General features: G+C 41.0%; 1 protein-coding gene across 1 annotated transcript in view; it reads left to right on the top strand.

Moving 5' to 3' along the window:
- The window catches only part of tnfsf10l (TNF superfamily member 10, like), an 84,515-nt gene extending 63,378 nt beyond the window's left edge, over window positions 1–21,137 (top strand). Inside the window, exons 3-7 of the mRNA XM_037759759.1 lie at window positions 11,491–11,527; window positions 11,614–11,721; window positions 14,775–14,938; window positions 16,887–16,995; window positions 17,083–21,137. Coding sequence (XP_037615687.1) covers window positions 11,491–11,527; window positions 11,614–11,721; window positions 14,775–14,938; window positions 16,887–16,970 — 393 coding nt within the window. The 3' untranslated portion in view covers window positions 16,971–16,995; window positions 17,083–21,137. The remainder of the gene's footprint in view (window positions 1–11,490; window positions 11,528–11,613; window positions 11,722–14,774; window positions 14,939–16,886; window positions 16,996–17,082) is intronic.
- The last annotated feature ends 885 nt before the right edge of the window (window positions 21,138–22,022 follow it).

Here is a 22,022-nt window from a genome sequence, read left to right as displayed (position 1 = left end):
TGACATCAGCTGACAGGAAGTAAACATAGACCCAAACTGTTGCCTAGCAACGCAATTATGTTGCAATTCCATTGAAATGCACTAAAACGAAGCGTTTCAGACAGAGGGTGAATGCAGGCATATTCAGGCTGACAGTATGAGGAGAATAAAGTTTTTTTTAACATTACAGTATGTAAACATGTTCTAGTAGAAACACAAAATACAAGTATGAACCTGAAAATGAGCATGATATGGGACCTTTAAGAAAAGCCCAGTCTGCTCTGATTGGCTTGAGAGAAAAATATGGTGCACCTTTGTAAAGGTAGATCTCAAGCTGTGGGTGATATATTCTAATGAGCATGCATGTGACACAGGAAGGGGAGCCAGATCTGAATGGCTCGTTGAATCACATGTTTTCTGATGTAAACAGCCAACAAAAAACTGACACAGTCATCATATTATGCCCGGTCAAACGCTTGTTTGATTTGATGCAGACTTCTCTACATCTTAGCTAAATAATAAAAAAATATATGTATACCTAAATATTAGCATTACTTTAGCATAATCCATATACATGAATCTAAACTGTATGTCACCTGCGGTAACATACACAACTAACTAAATAAACTAGCTCTTACAGTAGGCCCATATTTACTTTGCACAAAGCCAGGTCTCCTGTGAACCTGTGCTGATGCCCCTCATGTCGACATATTTACAAGGTGATCTGTGATGCAAAGCTTCTGTACTGCTTCATGTGCAGGAGGAGTACGTTATCCCTGCACTTTACAGGTAGGCCTATAAAAAGGTTTCACACATCATTCCTGTAACGGCTGTCTGTCTTGTGGTGCGTCAGCAGCAACCGACACGGTCAAAGTCCTTCCCCGAAACAATTAAAGAGATCGAGAAGGGAGATAATGAGGATATCACGGAGGCCAATGATTGTGTTTACATGCACAAATGCACGAATACTAGCTTGTTTTTATGCCATATGACATCGAAATCATATCTCATATCTCAATTACATCACATACTTCTTTGCAGGATTATCAACCTGCAGAACTTATTAGAGCAATTTAACCCAAATGTTGTAGTGCTAATTTGATGCAACTATCCATATCCAACATATCCTTTTTCAATTAATATCTTTGATTATTACTACATCAGAATTTGACTGGGAACATAGAAGTAGGAACAGAAAAAAACAGTAATATTCCCCCAAAAAAAACTGTAATAGCTCCCCCTCTGCGTTTGCATTGTACCGTAGAACATCACTGACATAAAGGCATTACATGCCTATAGACACCTTTGACGTTATTATGACGTACCCATACAGGTATTTGTATTGTTATTAGTATTTGCTCATGTGAAACGAAACTTAAAACACTGAGAGTCCAAGGAACAGAAGACTGAGGCTGTAAAACAACCCCCCCCATGGCCTAGTTTCATGCTGTTTGTGTCCTTAGGAGTAAAAAGCATGTTGTGAAAGAGATGAAGGGTGACAGACAGAGAGACAGAGAGACATAAAGAGACACAGGGAGGGAGGAGGAAGAGAGAGAATGAATGCAATAGTCAGCTATGTAGAAAGTGCTTCCTAGCCTCTAGTTTTACAGTCTTCCTGCAGAGGAACCAGAGAGAACAATACATAGAGAAACCCAAACAAACACATATAGGAAGGTGAATGTGAGAACCGGCTCGCCCTGTTTGTTGTGTTTTATCCTGTATGGTGAAATCGATAAAAGAGCCAAGCTAATAACTCAAAGTCTCATCTTAACTAAAGCAATAAAGGGTGATATCAATCTGTTCTTTTTGAGTGAAGCCAACTGCTTCCTTCGCTGTACACAACATTCGTCTGGCAGGAAACTCCCACAGCAAACAGGTCGGTTATCAGTGACTGGGATCGGGTCGGCCACTGGTGCGTTACCTGCTATAAAACCTCAAGATTCTCAACTATAAACCGCTAATGAGCAGAGTGAGTAAATCACAGTGACTGGTAGGATCCATATGCCTGAGAACTATGAAATACATCTTGCATTTTATATGTTGGGCAATTAGATTAAACTGGGCTTTTCAGAGTTGGTCACCCTGACACACTGGTGCTACAAATCTATTCTATCTATTCTAATCTATTCTTCTGCATTATAGAGTTTCATAGAAAACGTCAAGGTTTTCCACAGTTCAAGCATTTATGGTGATAATACTAATTTTTTAATAGGGATGCATCGATACCACTTTTTTTCAGACCGAATACAAGTACTTACATTTGGGTACTCGCCGATACCGAGTACCGATACGAGTACTTCTCTGTGCCAAAAGACCCTCGTTAACAGCCAGCTGGAGGGTGTGAGCGACACATGACAGGCTGGGGAGTCCCGCATACGAGGCGGTGCGCCGCCACCGGCTCTAGGTCGGCTTGGAAAGGTTCGGCGCAAAGGTGGCTCACGGCCGCAGCTTTACGGCGCCCCCATCCCCGACCTCGCCGCACCATGACGGGGCTCCCTGCTCCCGGTGCGACCTTCGACCGTGCCGGACTGTCCTCAGTGTGCACCGACCGCGTCATGCTGCTGCCCACGTATAAGGTGCCAGGGGTCTGCAGCGATGTCGGCAACCCACCCGACCCGTCTTGAAACACGGACCAAGGAGTCTAACCCACGCGCGGGTGCAAGCAAAACCCCGTGGCGCAATGAAAGTGAGGGCCGACGCACGCAATATTTAGACCATTACAAGGTTTTAAACGTAAACATTCTAAATGTGTCCCAGTTTATTTCCTGTTGCAGTGGATGTAAATAACATCAGCTGACAGGAAGTAAACATGGACCCAGACTGTTGCCTAGCAACACAATTCCGTTGCAATTCCGTTGAAATGCACTAAAACGGAGCGTTTCAGACAGAGGGTGAATACAGGTATATTCAGGCAGACAGTATGAGGAAAATAACGTTTTTTTTAACATTACAGCATGTAAACATGTTCTAGTAGAAACACAAAATACAAGTATCAACCTGAAAATGAGCACGATATGGGACCTTTAAAGGAGAGGTGTGTAGGATTTGACGGCATCTAGTGGTGAGGATTGCAGATTGCAACCAACTGAAATTTCTCCCGAACTACGGTTGCTGACGTGAAATCGTGAATGTCTCTCTCTAGAGCCAGATTTTAGAAAGGGAAAGAGATTATGAAAAAGAAAAACAAGACGGATTGTTGACTCAGAGGTGTTTGGTTTAAATTAAGCCAAACATGCAAGGAGCCCTTCAGAACACCCTGTTTTAATTAGTGGTGTTAGCGCTGGAGCTGTTGCCAGTTTCCCTCTTATTCTCTCACAGAGCTGTTCCCTTTTGACGAGGACTGACCAGGAAGAACTGCACAGCTAATAGTGCATTCCTTCTTCTCCAAATCTACACACCGATCTGGTTTTAAACAAAGTCTGAGTTACTTATTAATCATGGACCCAGTTCTGAGGAGCAACATTAGCCAGGAGGTATGTCGCCTCCATCTTCGGTACACAGCTAGTCGATTGGCCGCTGTGGTTTCTCTGCTCTACACTTCTCAAAAATCCCATTTGCATGCACACCAAATCTGGACAACACACACAGACACACAATGAGGAATGAGTAGACCAGATTAGTGTTGATAAGTTTGTAGCTCAAAGAACTACACACACACACGCACACACACACACACACACACACACACACTGCCAGTCCATGCCTGTCGGGGTCGAGCAGCATATTAAAGTATTGGGTTGCAGCTACTGCTAATCTGCAGAAGAAACGCTCCTTCATGTGCATACTTGTCCCTCTTTTCCTCTCTCAATCCTCTCTTTCAGTCCTCCTCCTGTTCTCTTTTTTTTCCATACTTGTCCACTCTGACTCTCCTCTGTGTTTCCCCCTACTTTTTTTATCCTCAGCCTCTTCTTCTCTTGTTTCCCATAATTGGCCGTCATCTTTCGCTCTCTCTTTTTTTTCCCACCAACTTCTGATTTTTGGCGCTGCAGTCTCACGTATACTCTGCATGCTGGGACTGCCACATCCGCAACATGTGCAGTCAAAACTCTTCTGTTAGATATTTTGAACGTCGAACTGGGACACAAAGGAAAACTAATAAGAACATTTTATCTACGGCTGTCCTCATACAACGTTTGTAGCTATTCCTACGAAAAGTAATGAACTCTAATTGGTATATATCCAACAAAATCAATTTGTATGTAATCCACGTAATCGTGAACCAGGAAGTATAAAGAGCGACAAACGCTGCATAGGGTGGAGGTCGGGGTGGATGGGTGGGTCAAAAAACACCAGACTTTTGACCAGGAGACCAGTGTTAGTATCCCATGTGATTCACATAACTTCCGTACATAAGTAACGCCACTTCCACAATCTTTTCCTAAACCTAAGTAGTTTTGTTGCCTAAACCTAACTAAGTAGTTTTGTTGACTAAACTTAAATAAGTAGTTTTGTTGTCTTAACCTAACTAAGTAGTTTTGTTGCCTAAACCTAACTAAGTAGTTTTGTTGGCTAAACCTAACTAAGTAGTTTTGTTGACTAAACCTAACTAAGTAGTTTTGTTGTCTAAACCTAACTAAGTAGTTTTGTTGACTAAACCTAACTAAGTAGTTTTGTTGTCTTAACCTAACTGAGTAGTTTTGTTGCCTAATCCCAACTAAGTACTTTTGTTGTCTTAACCTAACTAAGTACTTTTGTTGCTTAAACCTGAGTCGTTTTTTAGCCTAAACCTAACTAAGTAGTTTTGTTGTCTTAACCTGAGTAGTTTTGTTGCCTAAACCTAACTAAGTAGTTTTGTTGTCTTAACCTAACTGAGTAGTTTTGTTGCCTAATCCCAACTAAGTACTTTTGTTGTCTTAACCTAACTAAGTACTTTTGTTGCTTAAACCTGAGTCGTTTTTTAGCCTAAACCTAACTAAGTACTTTTGTTGTCTTAACCTAACTGAATAGTTTTGTTGCCTAATCCCAACTAAGTATTTTTGTTGCCTTAACCTAACTAAGTACTTTTGTTGCTTAAACCTGAGTCGTTTTTTTGCCTAAACCTAACTAAGTCGTTTCCTAGGAAGTCGGAGGATTATTTCAAAAGACTGTATGTATGTTACATGCAGAAATTGACACATGTTGCTGGATATTTGTAGGAAAATTGAGGAATAACTTTTTGTAAGATATCATACGAACCGTTGTATGAGGATAAGTTGTTTATCTTGATCCATCAATGGATGGTTGATGGCTGATGTATGATCCTTTGATTTCAATTATTCAAGGATTAAACCATTTGCAGTACCAAGCATAGAGGAAAGACACTATTGAGTTGCATTGTGGGAGTTGTGTGATCTAGCGTTTTGGAGCCAGCCTCTACTGCTTTCAACTTTTATAAATTAGTCCCCTTGGGAGCTTCTGGAGTGCAGCTTTAAAAGGTAAAACACCTGCTGTGACATCTGTATTTTGGAGTGGAGGCATGGAGAAGTGGATAATTACTCACACCATCTCGTCGTACTGTACTCTCTCTTCCCCCTTGTAATAAATAAGTGAAACTGTACTGTACGTCTTCTATTTCTAGCTTTTGGCCAGACAAAGTGTGAGGTGATGAAATCAGACTGTTTCAGTCTCTCTGTCTGGTGTTGCTCTGAACAGGGTAAAGAGGAGAGTTCAGGGTTTATTGTTGTTGGTGTTATTGCAGCTGGAAAGGGTTTTAAGACTTGTGGTGTTACAGACTGCCATAAGCCCATAGAAACACACACTGACAGTGCCCTGGTGGCGGTTTAACCTACATGCACACTCATAAGGTCACGCTGGCAGTGAACTGAAACTTTGAGGCTTGTCACATCAGAGACTTCAGGCTGATATACTGGAAACAAAAGCAGCCCACTTAACGAGGGCAGGAGTGCAATCTTCTATAATAAAACCACCATGTGACAGACGCTAAAACACTCGTTAAGGACAAAGCTGAAAAACACATAAATATGACTTACTTCCTGGTGGCAGAGAGCCCCCAGCATCAGAAGCCTTTCCTCCACATGGAGCACACTGGGATTAACCCTCTGGCTTGGTCAGATGGACGGTATTTATTGCTTTAAAAAGAGTTAATCACAAAGCATTTCACTGTAAAATCTGACTGTTTATAGTTAGAGGGTTGAGGGTACGGTTTTTATTGTTGTGTTTTAAATCGTCCTCGCCCATTTATGAAGGCAACAATAATGATGTCCAAAAAGGAGACAGGGCGTCCATCAAACTGCAGCCAGGACAGGAAAGCTTGTCACATCGAATCTCAACCCAGTCGCCAGAAAAAATGTTGTCATTGTACGTTTCTGTGAACCACAGGATACGTTGAATGTCGACGTTTCTGAAAACAAAAACACGTTTCATAAAAATACGTTTTATATCAGCCTCGTATCACGATCGTAGAAATGCACAATAACACGTGGTTAACGTTGTGAAACGACTGGTTAGGTTGAAGCAACAAAACTACTTGATTAAGGTTAGAAAAAAGATAATTGCTTGTGTTAAAATAATAACGTAACAACCGTAACAACGTAACTAGCGCAACAACCTAACTAGCGTAACAACTGTAACAACGTAACTAGCGTAACAACCGTAACAACATAACAACCGTAACAACTTAACTAGCGTAACAACACAACAACCGTAACAACGTAACTAGCGTAACAACCTAACTAGCGTAACAACCGTAACAATGTAACTAGCATAACAACGTTACTAGCGTAACAACGTAACTAGCATAACAACGTACCTAGCGTAAATATACAACAACCGCCCTTATTGGACTTTCTTACGTCCGGATTCGATACTATCACGATATTTGGGTGCCGATTCGATATGTCTTGTGATTTTTAAGTATGGAGATTCAATATTACGATTTATTTACAACTTTTTTAACACTCGCCGACAGCTCCGTTGTCTTTATACATCCATGGTCACCTTGACGCTACAGTTGGAGCGTCAGCCGATTTGACCACGAAGATCTGAGTGACGGCTAGCTTAACCACTCGTCACGAGAAAGTCCAATATTTGTTTGACCCACTGCTCCCACCCGCCTGTAGTGGACTTTCTCGCTTGTTATACTCGTTATTACTTTCAATAACGATCGCTCGATATACTACGTCACTTGTTCTGAATGCAAAAACATCCACATTCAACGTATCCGTGGTTTACAGAATCGTACAGTGCCAACATTATTTCCTGGCGACTGGGCTGCAAAACTATGATGCTTCTGGATAGTTTGGTATGACTCTGGAGAGTCCGAAGTGTTAAAGAAACACACACATTTCAGGGTGAAATAAAGCTGCAGTAGCACCTCAGTAAGGTTAGCAGAGGTCATCTCGGTGCCCCACAGGCATGCATGCCATGCGGTCCTGCTTGTGACCTTTACAGCCTCTCTGATCCCTCTTTAACGAGTAGAATTTAAGAGACATCCTTAAACAAGAAGTTGAACTAGAAGTGTGCTAATAATATGTATTTCCCTGACAGTGCTGGTTCTAATACAACCTTTGGAGTGAGATATCTGGCTCACTTGACAGAATATATGCCCAGGGAGCCTGTTGTGGGCCATCTGGGCTGTCCCAGAGGCCACGGCAGACTAAAGAAGACAGATTTACTACACTGAATACTGCTCACTGCAGCCAAGAGAGAAATAATAACAACGTGGCTTCACAAAAACTCTCCAGTTGAACAAACATGGCCGTCAGCAGTTTGATAATTTTTTTGTTTAAATTATAAAATTGAATTTGATGAAGAAAAAGAAAAAACTTAGATTTAAGAAGACATCCAAACATGTAACATGAGAAAACCTAATTTTGAAGACATCTTCTAAGAAAGATGAAACATAAAAGGTAAAGAAAGTCTTAAAAAAACATGTTGGCATGTTATCTATGCAGCGTTCATTCACTCCAGCTCATTTGCTGGGAGCTATTTAAGTGGTGCTCGACTCATAACTGTCTCGATCTCCGACACACGGTAACTCTCTCTAGGTTTCAGACTACAGACGCACTTAAAAGTTACTGTGAGGAACTTTTAACTGCTAATGAAACAGGGCCAATTTAATGCTGATGTCTCTATATGACGTACGTAAATAAACAAGACTATCAGCAATCATTGGCTGTTTCTATATAGTTATTCTTAATACCCGTCATCGGTTTCGATTCGCGAAATCACACAAAACAATTGTCCTGCAGCCTACGCTGCTGGAGGCCCAGGCCGTATTACTGGGTCCGCTGGAGGGAAGGGAGGCACGGGAGAACCAGAACCAGGACTGAGGGGTCAGACTGTCAGACCCTGCTGCAGTAAAATGAGATGTTTTCTAAAGGGACTCTGGTGCTTGGAAACACTACCGCTTTTGTCAACAAGGACCTCCAAAATCAACCCAAAATGAAAGTTCCTCGTAGAGCTGTGGTGGAACTAGTCTTGTATTCACTTGGACTTTGTTATGTCTTCTACAATTATTCTATGAAGAAAGACTAAAATGCAGTTTAAAAAAAGTTAAACTTTACCAAAATCTCTCTTTATTTTCGAGACAGACAGAATATTATAGATTTCTTTTTGTTTTCAATACAGAAATTTTGTTTCCTGTGCTTCCCGCGCCATATCAAGACCAACACGCAATGAGCACAGTCAGGAGGACTGTAACTAACTTAAAGGTCCCATATTGTAAAAAGTGAGATTTTCATGTCTTTTATATTATAAAGCAGGTTTAAGTGATATATAAATACTGTGAAAGTATCAAAACGCTCAATATACGGAGAAATACACACAGCCCGTATTCAGAAACTGTGCGTTTGAAACAAGCCGTCAGGATTTCTGTACATTTGTGATGTCACAAATCTACAATATTTAGACCATTTCACAGTTTTAAATGTAAACATTCTAAATGTGTCCCAGTTTATTTCCTGGTTTCAGTGTATGTGAATGACATCAGCTGACAGGAAGTAAACATGGACCCAACTGTTGCCTGGCAATGCAATTCTGTTGCCATGACAGAGGGTGAATATAGGTATATTCAGACAGACAATATGAGGAAAATAATGTGTTGTTTGAACATTAAGCATGTACACATGTTCTAGTAGAAACACAAAATACAAGTATGAACCTGAAGATGAGCACGATATGTCCCCTTTAAGTTAACAATGATGACAACAGCAGGGCTTAGGAGAAAGAAAAAAGGTGATATTTTGGATAGAGACTGACTGAAATGTTCAATATAATCTGATAACTAAATCCGTTTTCATTGACTTAAACTATACTAAAATAGTTACGGTTTACTTTGACTACAATGCCCAGACTTTTAGTCAACTAAAACTTGACTAAAAAAAAAACTAACAAGGACACGTGACACAGGATTAAGACTAAATATAAATACAAAAAGTAGCCCACAAACTTAACACTCGCTTCATTCAATGCATGCTGTTGACATTAACACACAGCCCCAACAAGCTACAAGCCAAAGCCCTCATTGTCTGGGATCATCCCATGCTGTTAGCCGTAATTGACCTTTGATTTAGAGGGCAGAATAATGACTTCAAGCTGGGATCATGCAAACAAGGCAAGACGTTAAAAAGCACCATCAGGTTTACAAATGTATCCCACTGAAACCACCCGTAGAGCCGAGCGTGGAAACACTGCTGCTGACAAGATGTTTTAATGAAGATGTTTTAATCTTCTAACAGGCGTGTTTTTAGGCCATAAATTGTGTTTTGGATATCAGGACCCTTCAGAAGAGGCCGTTTGCAGCCATTTGTTCTTGATCAGCGTGAAGAACAGCAACAATTTATCAATGAAGACATAATTAAGCGCAGCCAGACTTTCTGTTTTATCTGAATGTCATTGTGCATATTTGAGGTTTTTCACATCTCCATGGAAGTCTCCTCCAGGAAATAATTCCTCAACATTGTCACAATCATTTTCTCTAATTCAGTGTGATTCATTTCAAGCACATTTTACACCTTTTATTCTAAATGTATTAATATCTAACTGTACTAAATACAAACCAGATGCCAACAAACACTGTAAATGGATTATACCTCAGCGGCGTTCACCTTTATCTGTACAGCTGGTCAGACGTCTCTCAGCATGCCATAGAGAGAGCTTCCACTGCTGTGTGGAACATAAATTATACATAAAGCCTCCACAGCCAATTTCACTTGTAAGCCAATAGTTTCCCATGTGAGTGTTTAAGCATTAAAGACAGCGGACATGAACTTGTATATTAAAAACATGCTGTTCTGGAGTCACCCGGACAGAGGCCTGAAAGCTCACAGTGGGTCTAAACATCTGAAAAAGCAGCCCACACATCTTTTTTTTTTATACTTTTCTTGTTCAACTACAGCCACATGCAGGGTTTGAAAATCTGTTGGCAATTTCCTCTCTTTCTCTAAGTGTGTGTGTGCGTGTGGGTAATTTTCTGCTTTCAGGATTTGAGGAACGTGAGGCAGAGACAGGCACGACACACCTAGCGAGACGAGCGAGCGCGGCCCGCTCCACGCTCTGTACTTTACTGGATCGGGTTCCCCCTTAGAGTATATAGGGTATACACCAGAGAGGGGGGGGGCTCGCATTCACGCAGACAAACACACACGCCAAACCCCAGAGCGATCGCGTCCAATTTGCACGCCGGGTTGAGGGTACGACTCAGGAGAAACAGGCCAAGAATAACAGCACGGTCAGAGCTGGACGGCCATTAAAAACACTGGTGGAATTCATCATATTCAGGATTTTGTGGCATTTCGGCAAATTAATGAGGGATATTTATACCACAGGGGGGTTCCAGCACCTTGCTTCAGGGACTTTAGACAGGCCACATGACTAGAAACAGGTGATTAAACCTGTGACCTTCTGCTTGAAAAGGTCAACGCGTATAGAGAAATAGAAAAGAAATTGCAGGAAAAAGAAGTTAGAAAAGGAGGAGATGAGACGGAGGAAGGTTGACATGTAGAGACTGTAAGTGTGTGAGTGAAAGGGTGATGAAGTGACAAATGTTAAACCCTGGAAATGGAAGGATGAGAAAAGAGAGAGCGGATGTCATAAAAGAAGAAAAGACGTAGAACTGGAAATATATTAAAAGGGGGAGACTGAAGCTTGATTTACAAAGTGAGAAAGACAAAAACAAGTCGGCACAGAAACATGCGAGTGTGTGAGAGGAGAAATATTGAGTGTGTCAGTGAGATAATGCATCTGTGTGTGTGTGTGTGTGTGTACATCTATATTTCCTGGCTGTCTCAACATCTGGGGAAGATGAAACAGAGCGAGGGATGAAATGTGTGATGTACGATGGAAGTGAAACAGAGAGAGGACGGAGAGGAGAAAAGAGGGAACGTTTGTAGTTAATTAATGTGATGATGGAAAGAGGAGGGAGAGGAGGATGAGGAGGAGGAAGATGCGGCACATTTACACTGAAAAAAACTACACAAGGGACTTTAAAATACTTCCATATTGACTACAGTTACTGAGTGGTGTTCTCTCACATGTGTTTGTTAAATTGCATGTTTCCTCTCTTTCTCTCAGGTGACAGAGAACATCATCTCCAAACAAACCTTCATAGGTGAGTCTCTCTCTCTCTCTCTCTCACACACACACAATAATGCAACAAGCGTTGTTTCTGACACTTTCATGTCCTCTCCCCCTCAGAGGCGAGAACCATGCCTCGCTCTTTCAATGACTCGGGGTCAAAGTTCGTGACCTCGGTGGCCCAGAGGCCATCTGCCCACTTGACCCTCAGAGACACCAGCTCTCAAGGTGAGGCATGTTTTATGTCCGTCACAGTTCGGGTGTGATTATTACTTTGGGTCAAGAAAAGAAAGGAAATAGAACTATGATTTGATTGTCTGCGTGTTGTTATAATGTCAAGGTTAGAGGTTTATTAGGTTAGGTTTATGACCGCTGGAATACAGCTTTTTTATTGTGTGCTAAGCAATAAAACCATAAATCAAAACAATAAGAACAAAGACGCTAAACTTGCCTACGTATGTGTGTTTAAATGATGTCGACATCTGGAAGGCAGAGGAGCCCTGACAAATCACACATGAGTGAGAAGGTTTAACATAACCTTTAATATAAACCCTGAACTCACTGAGTTATATCTCTTTAAAGGGATAGTTCAGGTGTTTCTCAGTGGGGTTGTATGAGGTACTTCTCCAGAGTCAGTGTATGATGATGGTAGGATGATGGTCAGCACGCCTCCAGTTTAGAGAAGCAGACAAGAGTACCAGCACAGGAGCAAAGCATTGTACTGCTTAAGTGTATAGTTTTCACTAGTTCACCTCGACATCAGACAGCCCCTTCTGGCGGGGAACTGAAGCCACTATCTCTGCTATTGACAATCAACCAGTAAAAAAAACAGTAATTTGACCACGTAGACCACGGGAGTTGCTGGTCTACCGCTGCCTCGATCGGTTAGTTAGTTTGTGTTATTGTGTGATTTTGGTTAGTTTGGATTCACCAAAGTCACACAATGACACAAACAAACTAACCGACCGAGGCAGCGGTAGAAAAGCAACTCCCGTGGTCTACGTGGTAAAATTACAGGTGTTTTCAATGGAGTCTGGTGGCTTGACAGGAGCATAGATGGATACAATGACTTCAGTTCCCCGTCAGAAAGGGCTGTCTGACAGCGAGGTAAACTGACGATTCTAAATATAGCTGCCACCCCATCCACAGCAGTACTCCTGTCTGCTTCTCCAAGCTGGGGAGGCGTCCCAACCGCCATACAACCCCACTTCAAAACACCCAAACTATCCCTTTAATCTTCCCTAAGGGAACAGGCTGCTTAAATATAACTTAAATTAATTGGGGAAATCCCTTTATCATTAATATAAGGGCAGGCTGAGGAGCATAGGCAACACAAGGATATGTACTTGTTGTATTAAGGATCAAATTCAGTTGTTTTATCCATTAGAGTTACTTATCCTGCGCACATTCCACCTTAATCTCAAATATGAAAGTGTTTAGTTGAACATTAAAGGATTCAGATTCCTTATGTTTGACAAATTCCTCTTCCAATAAATGCCACTTCCTGCTTGCTAGAGGATATTTCTTCGAAGAAACGCTTTCACCAGCTTGCTTTCAGCAGAACCAGTGAGGTGTATCGTGTATACGGCTCGTAAAACAGATCTTTATTAGGACAGCGTCACATAAGGATAATGGAGCGTATGTGTGTGTTGTAAAACGAGGAATTTTAAAAAGTCGGAATGTGTTTTTCGTCTGCGTGGTTTCCAGACCTTTTTATCGTTTCATCTGAGGCTGGCGTGAGAGCTGCAGGGTGTTGACAATCTGGCAAAGGCCGACTGATGTTATTTCCATTGAGCTGACAAAAGGGCAAGGATGGTGTTGTATATGTGTGTTTGTGTGTGTGTGTGTGTGTGTAGGGAAGAAGGAAGAGAGGGTGAGGTTCACACATTCAGCCTTGATTTCTCATAAGGAAGTACAACAGCAAGATACTTTGAGGGTTGACCTTTGACACCGTTTGTAACAAACATTATCCTACGAATGTGAAGGAAACAATAGTGTGTTAGCATTACCACACACACACAACACACACAAATGCCACATATGGCCGAGGAGCATCTGTGATACAAGCGGTCACTGCAGCAGGAACATCAACAACTGTTCCCACTATTCACACAACTTCTCTGCAGGATTTAGACAAAAGAAATCCATGCAAACAGGGAACGAAATGAGCACCTGCCACCTGCCAGATAACAGGGTAAATGTTGGCTGTGGCAGGGGAACATTTCAGGTCACCTGCCACCATGGCAGGCAGGTTTTCCTTATATTAAGAAATATTATTTTTAAAAAGCAATTCTAAAGCTTAAATTAAATATTTGGTAAATTCATGGTAATTAGGTGATAATCAGCAAGTAACCTATTTGAAATTTCTTTGGAATTACTGCCAAATTACCCCAATATTTACCTCAACATTTATTAAAAATTACTTTATTATAAACATTATTTAATAATTATATTCCACTATTTCTCAATAGCTGGTAATTAAAGAAAACAAAGTTAATTGATCTACTTTATTTCCATGTCTGCTGATAAATAGATAATAATTAGCAAATAACTTCTTTGAAATGTCTTAATAACCTCATCATGACCTCAGCTACCAGGTTACATCTGTGGAGACAATCAGTCACAACGGTGAGATCTGTGTCTGATCACAAGTGTTTTCTATTAGTTTTGTGGTTTCCAGCTCCGATGAAGAGCAGATCGCTTCTCAAGCCTAAGGGCCTTATTTTAACTATTAGATGCTATTTTAGCATATAATTATTAAATAATTGTTTAAAATAAAGTCATTTTTGATAAATGTTGAGGTAAATATTGGGGTAGTTTGGCAGTAATATTCCAAAGAAATTTTAATAGGTTACTTGCTAATTATCAGCTAATTACCATGAAATTTGCGGACCTGTAAAATAGAAGCGTTACCAATATAGTCATGGATTAAGGTTACATGATATATTCCATAATTCTACGGTCTGGTACCGCTGACTCAGTGTTTACAAGTTTAAAGCGTTCTACTTAGATTTCAGAAGTGGCAGATGAAAAACAAGAGTGGCTGGTTCAGTGTTCAGTGACCTGCTGCAGTGGCAGGTGAGGAAAAAGGTTCATTTCAGACCCTGCATGCAAACATGCACATGAATGCTGAAGGCATAAAGTAGGGAAACAGGAAGTGATGCGTGCACACACAGGAAAAGATGCTTGTTGAAGGAATGCCCCAGACTTGCTGACTCAGATGAGCCGGTGGCATATACTCATCCTTATCCCTACTTCTCTTTTCTCCTCACCCCCTACAGGGTTCCCCCCCTACCCGATCCCCACGCCAGGTCTCCACCAGTCCTGTCGCCATGTGGTCCGCACGTGGGCCAATCAGAGCTTCGGAGCTCACCTGCACAACATGACCCTGTCCAATGGGAAGCTGCGAGTGCCTCAGGATGGACGGTACTACCTGTACTCACAGGTGATCATGCTGTACTCTCACTGCTATTTCATTCAGAGGATTTGTTTGGTTTCTTTTATGTAGATTGGGTGCAAACTCTTTCCACACAGGGATGTTGACCATAAAACAAACAGAAAATCATGTTGTTTATTATAGGAATGAGTTGCCTATAACTGTAGTGTTGTTTCTTTACATGGCTGCTGAAGTGATGGTAGCTATGGTGATGCATTTACACCTTGACATGACTGCTTCTAAGGGTAAAGTGGACCCACAACACTTTGATTAATGCCATCTACTTGTTTGACGAGAGAAATATTGCTCAAATATATTTTAAATGTATTCATTTTATCCCACCAGCGTGTATGCAGGCACATGGTACATTATTAATAATCCCAATCAATCAGTATATTTTTTTATCTCATCTTAATCAGTTAGCTTTGTAGGCTAATCAATTCATCTTTAGTCTAAGAGTTGTCAGAAAATGAGGATACATGCACAAGGAAAGTTCTCAGAGCTCAAGGTGTCAACTTATTAATGTTGGGTAAAACGTAAATTAAATTTAGGTTTTATAATAATATCAGATAGGACGAAAATCTTTATAACCTCGTAAATAAAAACGTCCTGAAGGCCACCGGACATTGTTTGTTTTTCATGATGATTTTAAATTGATCTAAAATAAAAACCATAATAGCTAGAGCGAGAATTCATTGTTTTTGCAGGCAGAAAGCTGAGGCTTCTGTCTTTCGTCATCACAGTGTACGTTACGTTGTGGTACAATTTGCATTGACAAACGTCTGCCCCATAAGGGGCCACGGGAGACCATTGTTTAGCATTGATCTGTTTAAATGCAATCTAAAATAAAAAAAGAATAGCTAGAGGCAGAGCATTCAATTTGTTTTTGCAGCAGAAAGGCAAGGGCGTCTCTAGTTGAAACGCTCGTAATGATGTTGTTACGTTACTTTACTTTACGTGCAGAACGCAACAAAACCTATCACAACAACTTTTTGCTCAAAAACAAAAAAATGTGCATAGTTCTTATGGGTGTTAAGAAATATTTGTTTATTTAGTAATATTTTTGTAAATATTTTTGTATTATGACACAGTTTCAATACTTTTATCAATTATTATGGTTTATGTGTTAGGGGCTGTTGTTAGGACCCAGAAGCAGACACAGACACAGACACAGCTGGGGTGTTTGTGGAAAGGTCAGGTGGATTTATTGTAATGAAAGGTGAAGGGATGAGGGCCGCTGGAGAAGGCAGAGGGACAGGCAGGCTTGATGAGCATGGGTTGGACTGGCTGGGGGAATGAGCTGAGGCTCGATGAGAGGCTGGCACTGGAACCTTGGAGCACAGGAGAATACAATGTTAGCACAGGAAGCACGAGAAAAAGCACAAGAATCACTCTAGTAACTACTGGTAGAGAGCGGCCGAGAGGATAACACATAGCAGGTAGAACAACCTGGAGACGACTGGCAGGAAAACTGGTGTTCTTGAACTGTGGGTTGATTAGGTTGATTGTAGACAGGTTGCAGAGTGCCAGAATGAGACCAGGCGCCTGCTGAGGGAGCGGCCCACGGGGGGCCACGCCAACACCCCACCCACACACACACACACACACACACACACACAGACAGACACAGACAGAAAGACAGGGGAAAAGAGAGAACACAGGAAAACACAGGAATATCGACTTACATAACCTTTTAGCTTAGGTTGTACAGAATTTAGGGATAGGAGGCATTTGAAGATACTCAAGGAAATGACATCACAATAAGCAAAAATACCAATATAGGCACTGGCGGACCATTCTATGGCAGAGTTTAAAGGGTTAATCAATGTTTTGAATTTTCCATCGACTAAATGAATCAGATAATTGTTTAATTATTGATCCAAAGAGCCTCTCAGTGTTTTTCCTATATGATGCTTCCTTTGATCGTCTCCCCTCCTCTGCTCTCTCCTGCCTCCAGGTGTATTTCCGTTATCCATCCCCAGCAGCCAGCGACGGGAGACCAGCGCAGCGTCAGCCACCAGCTGGTGCAGTGTGTCTATAAGAAACCTCCTACCGAGCCCCATACAGGTACTTCATCCCTCTCCCACTTGAAATAACTCAGTCATGTTGACTGATGGAAACACCTTCCTTACCTTAATGTTCCCTTGTGTGCCGCTCCTGAAGGGGGTGGGAACAAAGTGCTGGGCTCCAGACGCCGAGTACGCCCTCCACTCCGTCTACCAGGCGGGCTGTTTGAGCTGAGGGCCGGCGACGAGCTCTTCGTCTCCGTCTCTTCCCCTACCATGGTCAACGCAGACGATTCTCCAGCACTTCGGCGCCTTCCGCCTGGACCTCTGAGAGGGAAAAGGAGGGAAGAAGGAAAAAAGGAACAGATGGATAAAACAATGAGTTAGGGGCCTTTTGGATATCCGTTGATTGGAGAAAAAAAAAGTATCATTTAGGCTGAGCTGTGGATCTTGGATCCTCAATGTTTGCTTGGACGGATACACTGAAGGATGGAAGGACTGGGGTTTGGAGGCTTCGCTCGAGTGAAAGGGAAAAGAAAAGAGTGGATTTGTCTTCCTTACGCTCCGTTAAGCACAAACCTAACCGTCGAGATCAAGATATACAAAGACACATGTGCAAATCACGTGAGGATATCGATTTTCTGCTGATTCTTGGGGAAGGAAAATTGCCTTTTGGATGTCAAAAAGAGAATTAAACCACAATAAAAAAACTGATAGATGAGAATCGCCCCCCCTTCCCCTACCCCCCCCCCCTGCACCCCCCCCCCACCAAAAAAAAATTGAGGCCCCCCTGCTGCCTGTATCCAAAACTAACACATGAATCTCAGTATATCTCGCACGGCAGCAGCCTTTTTTGGGGGGAAGCAGTCGGACCCCTTTGGATTTGGATTCAAGACCGAAGAATGTACACACACTAAAAACTCAACCCTCTGCATCAAAGATGTGAGGAAGGATCAGCAGGAGAGAGTCAAATGATCAAACCAAAGCAAACTAATATGTGGAATAACTTTTTTTTAAAAGCGTGCATGAGAGTGCTTGTACATATGAGATTTCGACAATGAAACTGTGGTGATTTTAAAAGTAATTCATGTGTATTTACATTGACTGGACTTTAAACCACTTGGATTTTGCTGAGGGACTATGTTCAACACTAGATCTGTGGATCTTATGCAAAGTCATTTTTTGCTTCTTCTGGATGCAGTAATAAGACTGTGAGGAGCACATATGAGTGCCTTTTTTGAGTCTGCAAGGAGAGGAGAATGAAAACCAGGAGGAGGAAGAGGCAGAAATCTTGTAAAAGGCCAATAAGAATGAGCCCAGCAGAAGAAGAGAGAGAGAGAGAGAGAGAGAGAGAGAGAGAGAGAGAGATACTGAGGGTGGTATGTCAGCCCGACCAGTCTGTGTTGTTGATCTCTCTTCTCTCTCTTTCACTTTCCCCTTGCAATCGCTCTTTTTCTGTTCTGTTCTTGTAAAGAATGTTAAATATCTCGTCTTTCTTGTCCACCCTGTGAAGCTGCATTCACTTTTATTTTAAGGATCAGTTGAGCAACCAAACACAAACACACACAGTACAGCATGGGAACAAGATGACAGACACACCAGCAAACAGGCGAGTCGCACAAATACAGAACACAGGAGGGCATGGTCCGGGTGGTCCTCAGATTCAAAGGTTACGAGCCACGTTTGAGCTCGTTGGTAGGAGCTGCTTCACATTCAAAAATATACCAATATGTGCCATACTAATATGTTATTCAACCCATTTGTGCCCCAAGATTTATTATTAGTTACGATTATTGTGTTCGATTGGTCTAAGTCTTGAAATTTGACATACTTTGACATACAACTTTTAGATCACATGAAAAATCAGACTTTTATTATAGTCAAATTCAGGATTTTTGAAAAATAAGGTAAAACATTGTGTTTATTAAAATTATTATTTTACACTGCATATGTATGTATACATATCATTGATATTCAACTTCTATGTCTTTGGGCACACGGGACTACCGCTTTTTCCTAAAATATAATGTCTATTGCAAAAACAGTAGTTCCATCATGTGCCCCAAAGACTGGATATAATATGATGAGAAAAACTCACTTTTCAGGCAAACTGTTTGACCGATTTTGAAAATATTCTTCAGATTTGTGCTCAGGCAAGCCCAGAGAACACTTCCACCAAAACATGTAATTTCAGTTGAGGGCACAAATGGGTTAAAACACCTAGAGATGTCTAAAACAATTCTCACTTTTGCACCAAATGTTGCTGAGTTTTAAACCGAGGCATCTTTTGTCTTGCAGATCACAAATTAATTAAAGTTGCCACTAATATTAAAATGGTCCGCTGGAAAATTGACTGCACAGCAAAAATACCAAAATAACATCTGGATCAAAACAGAGAGACGTGCATTACTTTAGCAGAGAAAAGATTAACATAAAGAAGTGGTTTTAGCATTTTATTCGCTTTCTTGCCAAGAATTTGATGCCAAATGATGCCCCGGAGACAGTTAAGCTTAGCTTAGCACAAAGGACTGGAAGCAGAGGGGAACAGCTAGCCTGTAGGATCATTTTCGTCACTCACTTGTCGGCTAGCTGTTCCCCCTTGTTTACACTCCTTGTGCTAAGTCTAGCCAGAGTCAGTTTCCTGTAAATACTCGTCTGCGAATATTATATGTTTAAGGCTTTTATTGTGAAAGGAAAGAACTGAAAGAGTAGATCTAGTCTGCACTGCCTTTATCACGGTTGAAAGGAGTAATAAGTTGCCGTCTTGTTCGGACTACTGAACTCAACCCCTCCACACAATGGGATTGGTTGATGCCTTTATTTGCGGTGAAAAAAAACGACACTTTTTCGCCGCGTTAATATTTGCGTTCTGAGTGAAAGTACTCATGACAAAACATAATTATTATGGACCCTGCGAATTAATAAATTAATTTAAAAAATGACCCCGGAGCGTGAAGACCTTAATTTCTGGCAAATAAGCGTATTTTCCAAAATGTGAAACTATTCCTTTAATATTCAACCACCCGCCACTCTTCCGTGCCAGTCAGAAGTGTTTGAAACGTCATAGTCATAGTTAGTTAACCTGATAAAAGTTGCTAACAAGAAAACAAAAGTAATTTGGGGACACACAACGGATGGATATCTTCAATATGGCTACCAGACAGTACACAAAAAACACGTGCAAACATTCTGGTATTATAAACACACCATACAAGTCCTTGAGTCTTAGGAAAAGACTAACAAGACGCAGATGAGCATAAAGAAGGACTTGGAAGCAACGAGAGAGGATATTGACAGGGAGAAACCATGCCACCGACTAGCTACACGCCTTCGTCTCTGGCACGCACATCTACGCACCACATACACACATCACCTCACACCACAGCCAGGCAGACCACACATCATCCAGTGTCACATTGTAAAGACACCAAATGTACTCATTTATCATCTCATCTCAGTGGGAGAGGGAGGTGTGTGTGTGTGTGGTGTGTGTGGTGTGTGTGTGTTTGTGCACTTGTGTTTGTTCAAAGAGCTCCGTTCACATGGACAGTTCATAAATCCAACACCACACATTTCTTTGTTTGTGTACCTCGATGTGTTTTCCCTGAGAGGAAGGATTGTCTGCTTACACACCCGTTTAATAAGGTGACATCCAGGGTAAGCCCACTTGCTGGGCTCTGTGGCTCACACACACCTGTATATATATACTCTATGAGAAGCTCTGGAAACAACAACAACACATCCTGTATATTGTTCTGTGCAAAGCACAAAATTGAAGGCAAATTTAATTAGTTTGATTGCTGGTTTAGCTGCTTTTTTTGTTTTGCCGGGTGGCATGCACCTGTCCCGTTTCTGTTGGGCTTTTCTCTCAACCCGCGACACTCCGTCACCTCACACATACCGAGCTCGCCTTCCTTCTGTAAACTTGAGCCTAAGTGGGTTTATTATCCAGGGTGACTTCAACAATCATACCCCCAGCCTTTTCTGTCTTGCACTCCACCAACACTAACAGATCACTGAAACAGGTCCAGCATGATGTGATAACGCAGCGTAACACACACACTCCTGTTACAGCAGCGTTTAATCCCATGGGCCAGCTGGGAAAACTCTGCATTGAATGTGTCTGTTTGTACTGGACAGTTTTGTAGCTGTGAACATGTGTAGCACATTGTTGCTGAGAAAATAAACCAATATTGAACTTTTCCCTTGTGTAGTGGAGATTTACAGTGTGGCATGTGGGTGAGCAACTGCTCAAACCAGTGCAGGCTTCCCAGTAAGCATGGGTTTGATCATTTGAAGGTCAAAGACGTCTACAGTAGATTTCATTTCATTTTTTCATTCATTCATTTCAAATTTATTTAGAACATGTAGAATACAAAAAAAATCAAAAAGAAGGAAGTGAGAATGATCATACCAACAAGTGGACAGTCAGAAAGAAGTAGTATTTTACACACAATGAAAAGCATAAGAAAAGAATTGTCAAACACTTGATGCTTTGATTTACATATTGATTTACATATTGATTTACATTTTGGAAAATCGGCACGCTGAAAAGTAGTACAAACTATTTAATCCCACCTTCTCCATAAGTCATTCATTTAAAAATGAACCAGCTTCCTTATTGAGCCATACATATACTCTAATACATTTTCCTAAATTTTGTCAAACTATAATCTTATTTATAATTATTCTAACTACTAATTATTACCCTTTATCTCTTGTCATACAGAAATATAAATTAATTACTGATATAATTATCCTTATCAAACTATAAATGTGTTATCAATCCAGAATACCAATTCATACTTATAATATAACTTATCACAATACCAATTCATTACTTATATATTTAACTTAATCAATAATGACTAGTTGTTATCTTTTCTTATATGCACATATTATTATTTATAATGACATTATAATATACAATATGCACATGCAATACACACATACAATACATACAAATTAAATTATCCCTAACCCTTAAGTTAAGTTATGTCTTTCCATGATTTTTTTGGACTTATAATCATTGTTTTATTTTTCTTGGCCTTGCTGCACCTGGCATTGGCCATTGGGTCCAAAGACAC

Source organism: Sebastes umbrosus, chromosome 22 (genome assembly GCF_015220745.1).
Source record: "Sebastes umbrosus isolate fSebUmb1 chromosome 22, fSebUmb1.pri, whole genome shotgun sequence".
In the NCBI taxonomy this organism is placed as follows: Eukaryota; Metazoa; Chordata; class Actinopteri; order Perciformes; family Sebastidae; genus Sebastes; species Sebastes umbrosus.
This window is presented reverse-complemented; position numbering and strand designations above follow the sequence as displayed.